An 8,917-nucleotide genomic window follows, 5' to 3' on the forward strand; every position below is an offset into this window, starting at 1 on the left:
GGTTTTTGTTCCTGGCTCGGTCTGGGGCGCTGCCCACAGCCGAACGGTTGTCCAGTATCTTTGGGCATGCAGAGCGTAGTTGCCCGCTCTGTGGAGCGGATAGGGAGGATGTCGCGCATGTAGTGCTAGATTGTCCAGCTTTAAGTACAGAGAGAGAACCGTACAAGACATTTGGGGCTGTTACGCTGGCTGATAGGCTGTCGCTTGGTGCTAATGTAGATGTAGCTGTAGATATTGAAATTGCTGGTATAACCAAATCTCTCTTCGAAAAATGGGCAAATGCTCGCCTCCAGCGCCCCCCTTAACCTGTTCTGTGATTTGGTGGTATATTGTCGTCATAAAGAGTTATTTTGTTTAGTATACTTTCATAATTTTGTTCTAGTTTATTTAATTTTTTTCCGGACCTGTGAACCCAAATAAGAGGGTTCCTCCCTGTTACAAAAAGGATTGTAATTTTTCAAGGGTCAATAAATCATTCATTCATTCTAAATTTTCATCCAGAGGATTAGCTGAGCAAGTGAAAATATCTTGTAGATATTGACTTATTTCATCTGGAACTTCATGCATAGAAGTGAATTGACGAATATGAAGAATTTCGAGCGCGGTGGCCAGGAGTGGATGTAGTCTTTTTGCACGGTTAAAATGACGACCCGATTGAAAGCCTTTTAATGACCCCTCGGCAAGTACTCCAGTTTCGGTTAAATAATGAGACAGACCAGACTCCTCCATTAATTTTCCAATCGAAGAAAAATATGCCATAAATAAATGGAAAGCTCCGAAAGTAATAAAGAGGTTTTCAAAACGGGGTGATTCCATTTCTTGAATTTGGCTCGCAGGCTTTGCAATCGCTAAATCGTAAGTTACTAGTCCGTAATGTTGATTACACTCTTCAGCTATGGCTTTGGTGACTTTTAACGATTCTAATACCATCTGAGGATTCGTGGATGTTTCGTCGTAGTTTTTTAAATAACATACTGTTTGTAATGGCCTTGAATCAACAACGGTGGCCGAATTATAGCCAATCCACATAGGTATGTTATTTAGTTCAAAAACCAAGGATAATACCCACAGAAGATCTCTTCAGTTCGGCCTCGAAATAAGTAGGTGGTTCTTCTACTTCTTTAAAGTTTAAAGCCTTACTGTCCATTTTGGGTCGCTTGCGATATGGCTCCATAATGGTTTCCCTCGTCTGAAATTTCCTCTTTCTATTCGTCCGAACTGATTTCGAAGAGGTTGGTTCTGGAACGCGATCAAGACACTCGACTTCGTCTTCACATTTATTTTGAAAACAAATTCCAACGGTTTCATGGAGCGTACCTTTTCCGGAAAGGGTTTCAGTCAATTCGTCGTAATTGTCAAATACGGTACACGTAATGAGATCGTTTTTCGCTATTAAGCCCCTAGGCATACAAGAGGTCGATTCAGATATATCAGTCGCTAACTGAGTTTCAAATTCTTCGGCGCGATTATAATTCAAAACGTGACCATGTCTGTTAAGTAACTCCATGACCTTTTTACTTCCAGTCATACTTTTTATCGCCAAGCCGAGGGTAACATGTTTAGCTGGTAAAATGCGGCCCTTGGAGACTGTAAATAGCGTTTCTTGCGCTAGTGCCTGAATTCTAGTTTGGTATTTTGGTAACGGTTTACCATAAGGTCCAGCAACTAGTGCTTCAAAAAACGTGATTGCTAAAGGTGGCGGATCCCCGTCTCCTAGTAGAAGCTGCTCCAAAGTGTACGAATCTGGCAATTCATTTCTCTCCGTCTGTAAAATTGCTCTGCGTATCATGTATCCTGCTTTTCTAACGAGATTTTCAGGGTCAGAGGATTTAAGTTTCTCACGCAATGAAATTACTGCCGATTCAGAAACTATTTCTTGACTGTATATAATACTTTTTTTAGTTTTTGAGGAGTCTATTACAATTTTACCAGAAAAGCGCTTAAGAAGTTTATCTTTAAGATGTTGAAGCTGGTACTGAACGTTGTAAGGTTCATCGTTAAATTATTCTTCTAGAAGCGAAATATAAATTGAGTGTAATTCGTTTGCTGAAATTACACCCTTTTCGTCAATTACTTTTCTTTGAACTTGGTCTATCAGAAACGAAAATGCTTTCTGATGAGTTTTTCAAGATTCGTGCCAGCTTGAAGTACCATATTGGGATCATTTTTTTTTTCATGGGCAATTTTGGAGCGTTTTGAGTACGAAGCATGGCAGCAAGGATGGTAACAAACTTCTGACGCTATGAAGTCACGGTCACCAACAAATGTAAGCAAATTGTGATCATCAAGTTTATTTGCTGCTTCACGTATGGACGATTCCAAGCGACACTGAATCGATGGTTGTTTCTTGTAGTTAACTTTCTTGCTATGTTTCCGGCAAAAAACACAAACTCTCGGCAAAACTCTGTCAGAGTTGATACTTCCTTGAGAATGATTACTGTTTTTTTCTCTAGATGAACGTTTCTGAGAAGTTGAGGTACTTTTCTTGCTGTTCCCTTGATTAATTACCGCACTCGTGGAAATCGCGGTAAAGTTTTTGTAACAATGGTAATGGTAACCATGTTTGGTGTCGGCAATTTCCGGAAGATTGTCAAGTACTTTTTATACTTGGAATTTTTCTGCTTCTGACGAATTGAGGCACAGTTTTTAACTTTTTCAAAAGTCGTTATTGTAAACTTGAGCACTTTTTCTTTTTCCGAAGTATTTCCTATATGTAAAATGCAAACACACATTTCGTGGTCACTTCCGAGTGTTTCAAGAGCTTGCTCCATTGATAAAAATTAACTATATTTCCATACTATTTAAAAATATTGAACATAGCTGAATGCAAAAAAAAACATCTAGCTTGTTGCTCGAAAGAGTTCCCAGAATAAACTACCATCCGCTACAAAAGACGATGGAATGTCACGTGGGGAAAAACCGGTGCAATCGATGCCCATTGTCCAGCCGTTTCCAAGAATAAAGTCGAGGTCTTCCATCGAAATTAACGCTGCTAGTATTTTTCCAGAGAGAGAGAAGACAGCGCTAGAGAACCTACAGTTTCACGCATGTCAATCGAGAGTGAAATGCATGAGATTGTAATGGAAAATTTCAAAGATTGTAATGGAAAATTTCGAGGCAGGTGGGTAAAATACTTGTCTTAAAGCACTTAATTCCCCGAAATTTTTGTCTTACTCTGGTGTTTCTTATTCCTGGTGTCCAGACGAGCATTTTAAAAAAAATTGCGTATATATATTATGGGAAAAATTCTGCTGACAAATTAATTTAAAAAAATTATCTTAAATTGTTTAGGTCTCCGAAATTTATATCTTATTATTTCGCATGTTATTTTGGGGATTCATACCTACAATTTAGAGAAAGAAAGCCGCATATATCTTGTGCGATTAAATAGCGCAGAAAGTAGCCCTGCTGAAATGGGTGACAGGGGCGTTCGCCCCCGGTCCGCCAATTAAGACAAACCTTTTTTTAAACCTTGTGATAATACCTATACTATACACCAGTAAATATTTTTATAGACTATGACGTTAGCTTTTCGATGCTAGCTCCCGGTCTATTATTGTCTAATACAATCAGCTTTTCCACAATTAAACCCTTTATAGAATAGGCTATTACTTTTTTGGATATCGTAAGACGGTGACAAATTCTATCTAAAATATGAGAAGCATGCCCACGTTTTTTAAGTTTCGTAGCAAGGATAAAACTATCTCTTTCGCAAAAACATGCATCAGCGCAACCACATCTCTTAACACTAACGAAACTTTCGACTAAACCATAAACCCCATCATTAAACTGAACTCCACAATTGTTTCTGTTAGATGTGCATTTTGTGGAAAAAGTTAGTCCACTTATAGCTACTTTATTATATAGCTAAATATTAAGGCTGAAGAAATATCCTTGTTTATCTCTGATTCAATGGCTAACTTCTGCTTTTCATTTAATTTGGACCTCCTAGGGAGTGAATGAGCGAAACTATTGCTTTCGATGGTAGTTATTTTTTCAGATAGGGGTAACCTCTTAGAAGTTCAAGTAAATAATCTTCAATTCAATGGTTGCATGTGAATGCGTCTTCAGAAAGCTGCCTTATTTTACGAAGAATTGTATACTTTTCAGCTATTTGAATAGGGACTTTCTGCGTTCCATGAAAGAGGGTCATAAGTTTTCCATTCATGTTTTCAAATTGGAAACACGAAACGAACCAGAGGGGTCCCCAATTTTTGGCAGTATCTGTTAGATGTAAAAGAAGGTGTATATTGTACGTCATAGTTTCTTGTCCATATAATTTCCCAAATTTCTTAACGAAAAGCTCTAAATAATGGCTTGCTTCATCCACCATCGCTAAAGTTAATTTAAATGAAAGTAAAAGATTTACTCCCAGAACCAAGTTAAGCCAGTGCTTGTAGAATTTTTCAGGTAAATGCCCTTTCAAAACATGCGGGGAATAAAAGAGTAGCCAAGATCGCCACTCATTTGCCTTCCATTGTTTTCTTTCAGTAATAGACCTTGGCAATCGACTAATTTCATTGGGTGGTTTTATGGTTAAAAGAGTCTTATCTAAAGTCTCGATAATTCTGCCCATATAGTAAGGTTCTTTGTAATTGCAAGTATCGAACCACAAACCAGCAATCGCTTTCACAACACCTTGGCATACGCAGTGCATGTAATCAACAGAAAACCCTTTCACGATATCGAAATATGATAGTAACATTAAAATTGAAAAACCCTTTACTCCATTAACACGCGTCTTATTTTGAATTGAGTCTCTTGCGTCTCTTGCCATTTTTTGGGCATCCCTGCTTGAAACATTCCGTTTAAATTCGTAAATTCGGCTTTGTCCATTTCCCCTTTTTATAGATGTTCCTTCGTGAAGGCACCAATTGCATCCATATTTACCATTGAATTGAGTTGTGTTTTGTAATGTACAACGAGCAACGGAGTCACAACAACAAGCTCCTGGAAACACTTTCACGGTTATTCTTGTCTCGTTGTGGATATAGGAAAAACCGATCTTCGACAAACTGTTCATTTCATCTACAAAGGATTTGAGAAAAGAGTTCATTTCCGGTTTTTCACAACCGAACCAAAGAGCAGCGAGTTGAACAGTAGTATTCTCTAATTCGTTAACAGTGTATAGCAAAGGCCAAATGGAGTATCCTGATGAATGGAAAACTGGTACACCATCTGTGTTCCATGTTATTGATAAATCGTACTGTCCCATTGGTAAACTTCTATGAGCGCTCTCCTTGTTAAAAAGTGGTTCTCTATTAGATTTAATGGTTTGAGCTCCTCTATCGCGTTCTTGAAGTAAAGTTCGTATTTGATCCTCAACAGAAAAAACTAAAAAATAATTTCCTTTTTCCAAAGCCGATTCCACGCAGTTATAGGTTTCACAGTGCTTGCAAAACGCGCTTGCTAGTCCAATATAGGAATTACATTTTGTAGTTTTGCAATATGCATGGAAAGTATAGTTCGATTTTGCTCCCTCAAAATGTTTATAAAATAGAAAGAGTGTACGAGGAAATTTGGAGTTTTCCGGTAAAACAAATGAGATTAGTTTCAGAAGAGACGCTGTAGACTCCTTACACAGCTTGAAACGAATTATGTGAGCCATAACTAATATTAAAAATTGTTTTAAATTAACTGCAGTGTCGGGATATATTTCTTCATCCTTTAAATTATAGCAAAGGAAGAAAGTATTAATTTTAAACTAAATTACAGTCATAAAGCGCAATTACTTACGAGGTCTGTAAAAAAAATACCGTCATTTTCTTCCAAATTATTCTCATCTGTAATCTAATATTATACAAAATTAAAGAAATTATAGTAAACTTTAAAATCCAGGGATCACATTCCGTTAGATAAAACACCACCTTATTACACTAAATTATATACTAAGTTCTCAGAGAAAATTAAATTTCAAATTACATACTCTGATGACTTGTGGTTTTCCAGGCAGGTAACATATGAGTGACACTAATTTCAATTAAACTAAAGGGCAACCTGAACTAAGGTCAAAAAAGAAAAACAATCCAGCTAGCAGACGATACTGACAAATAGTTTCTTCTATTGGCGCCGGTAGCGAAAAAAAAATACATTATCGACTAGTGGCAGTGCCCGTAAAATCGCACAGTATATAAACCTGCTTCTGCCTGTTCGATGCCTAGCCCTCCGTATATAGAATTTTCTCTCACGGTTTTGCCCGAGCGAGTTGGGCGCGCCTGTGGTTTTTTTCCATTATTCAAAGTTTGGAAACTGGAGTAAAGTGCAAAAACACTGCAGAAGTGCGAGAGCGCGAGTAACGACAACGACTAGGACCTTCATTTTCTATTTTCTATCGCGTAGTGCGGGGACCTTTTTCAAATTCTGTTTGAAATCAACACGTCTTTTTAATTTTGGATCTTTATTTAAGGTATGTTATTTTTTGGATTATGTTTCTAAGTTAAATTAAGTTAGTTCTTATTACTCCTCAGTAACACTTAGCAAAACTTTAGTTTAGTAGAGTTACGGCAGCTCCCTACATTACACTTTATTGATCTCTGTAGCGAATTAACTTGGGGTGCCATTACTCTGTAAACCAGTAGCATAATTAGTTTTGCATACATTAATTATTGTTATTATCTAAGATTTTAATGTATTGTGAGAATAATTTCAGTTTTAAAGATTAGCGTAAACAGCCTAAGGGAAGGGGGTGCCATTACACTATTTATGGCTACGTGGTCATATCTCCTACCTCAGTTTGATCCCATGTTTCCCCCCCAAGGTTTTTATAGAGCCTTCGTTCCTACCAAGGGCGTACAGTATCCTGTACCCCTTTTACAAACTTTTTAATTATACCTATCATACTTTTGAAATATAATACTGATTACTGAAAAAAAAATCTTTTAACTATCTAGCTAAAGCCATGTCAAAAAGTAGAAAACCCCAATATGCTTTGGTCAAATGGATTAATGATAACATTTGGGATGTTCTTAAATTTGATCAGTGCTTTAAGCACAATAAATCATTGCGAAAAGATATTTCGGAAAATGCACATAACTACATAGGCCGTACATTTGACTTTTTTTTGGAAAGAAGGGAAGGAGGTTTCTCCTGGGTCTCTCCTTGGATATGGCAAGTTTTTTAAAACTTTATAAACTACTTCATTTTCAAGCTTTACTGACTGATGATTATTTGATGCGTTTCTAGGGGATCAAGATGATATGGAGGCTAAAAGAACTAGTCTGTATGAGGATTATTGCCGCTTAAATGGGAAGGATGTCCCACAAGAGGATAGAAGTATTTTGCATTCTGTATCTGGCCCAACATCGGTATGTATAGTTTACTTATATAGTTTACCACATGCCGCCAAAATGGCGGAATGTGGTTGAGGGAATTGACCCAAATTGGCAAGTCCTTTTTCTGATGCCAGACTTTGCCTTCCCTTAATATGTGTATGTATAAGTGAATACATTTATAATATACAGGGGGATCCAAAGACAAGCTCTCAACTTGAACGAATGGCAATTCTGGATGCATCAACCGAGAAAGAAAGTGTTTCAAAAGATTGTTCCAAGTGCCCAAGGTATAAGAGAAAGTATTTAGAAATGAAAAATGACTACAAGGAATTGAAAGAGGACTATGAAGTAAAGGAAATGAAACTTGCTAAAACCATAAGAAAATTGGAGAAGTATAAGGGTACTTATTGGTCATCTTATTCTTTGGCCTGTCACTAAAATTCGGAATTACTGGCTAAAACTTTATGTCTATTGCAGAAAAATGTTTGAAATTGGTCCAACACCCAATAAAAACACCAGTCATTCAAAACTATGTTGCTCAAGAAGATAATGATTTAGAATCAACGAAAATGGTAAAGAATTATTTGCAAATTTTCCAAGTGTGATAGATTATAATTGGCACAAGCAAGTATACTTTGTATCTTTCGATCGAAAGACTAATATTTTTTACTATTTTTAACTATTTTGTACCAAATAATAATTACTCAATATAAATTCACATTTCAATAGAAGGTTGAAATAGCTCCTAAAATTTTCGTGGACAAATCTGAGCTGTCGCTGCTTCTCCGAATGAGCAGAACAGGTACAGTTTTTGCTAGAGGACTTTTCCTCATGCTATTTAAAGAAGATGAATATATAAATGCATCAATTACGGGAAGGTCTAGCAATGCGCACAAAGGTATACCCCCAAAGAAGCAGCTGAATCCCGCTAGAATCTCTGCTATAATAGGTAAGTTTCTTTAAAATCTAACATAACAGTGAAGAATTTTTTTTCAAATAAAGAACAAATCAATATAAGGTTTAACTTTAAAAAAATATCAAAGAGCGACCAGCCGCCAAGTAAAGGAGACACTTGCTAATAAAATCAAAGAACTAAATGAAGAATATAATAAAATCAGGATTTGATTTTATTATTTGTCTGAAGCTATAAAATCAGGATTTTGTTTTAATATTTATTTAAATCGATAGAACTGCTTTAATTTTAAAAACAATTTTGCTAAATTAACTTCATTAATTTTTCGAATTGATCAATTGAGGAATTAAGGATTTAAATTAATGAAATAAGGATTTAAGACTAAGGATAAAAAAAATTGAATTTTAAAAGTACAGTATTAATTCTATATCACTGCGCACGAAAATATCCTACGAAACCTATAAAAATATCCTACGAAACCTATAAAAATATCCTACGAAACCTACAAAAATATCCTACGAAACCTATAAAAATATCCTACAAAACCTATAAAAATATCCTACGAAAACTATAAAAATATCCTACGAAACCTATAAAAATATCCTACGAAACCTACAAAAATATCCTACGAAACCTACAAAAATATCCTACGAAACCTATAAAAATATCCTACAAAACCTATAAAAATATCCTACAAAACCTATAAAAATATCCTACGAAACCTATAAAAATA

General features: G+C 36.0%; 1 protein-coding gene across 1 annotated transcript; it reads left to right on the forward strand.

Moving 5' to 3' along the window:
• The first annotated feature begins 6,296 nt into the window (after positions 1–6,296).
• On the forward strand, positions 6,297–7,876 carry LOC149668529 (uncharacterized). The gene is made up of 4 exons (XM_089840802.1): positions 6,297–6,406; positions 7,183–7,304; positions 7,461–7,671; positions 7,749–7,876. Exons 2-4 carry the CDS (start codon positions 7,197–7,199, stop codon positions 7,874–7,876), a joined length of 447 nt encoding a protein of 148 aa, XP_089696928.1. The 5' UTR covers positions 6,297–6,406; positions 7,183–7,196.
• The last annotated feature ends 1,041 nt before the right edge of the window (positions 7,877–8,917 follow it).

The sequence above is a fragment of the Phalangium opilio genome, unplaced genomic scaffold (assembly GCF_054372755.1).
Source record: "Phalangium opilio isolate 3A_F unplaced genomic scaffold, DU_Popi_V2 ptg000055l_1, whole genome shotgun sequence".
Taxonomy (NCBI): Eukaryota; Metazoa; Arthropoda; class Arachnida; order Opiliones; family Phalangiidae; genus Phalangium; species Phalangium opilio.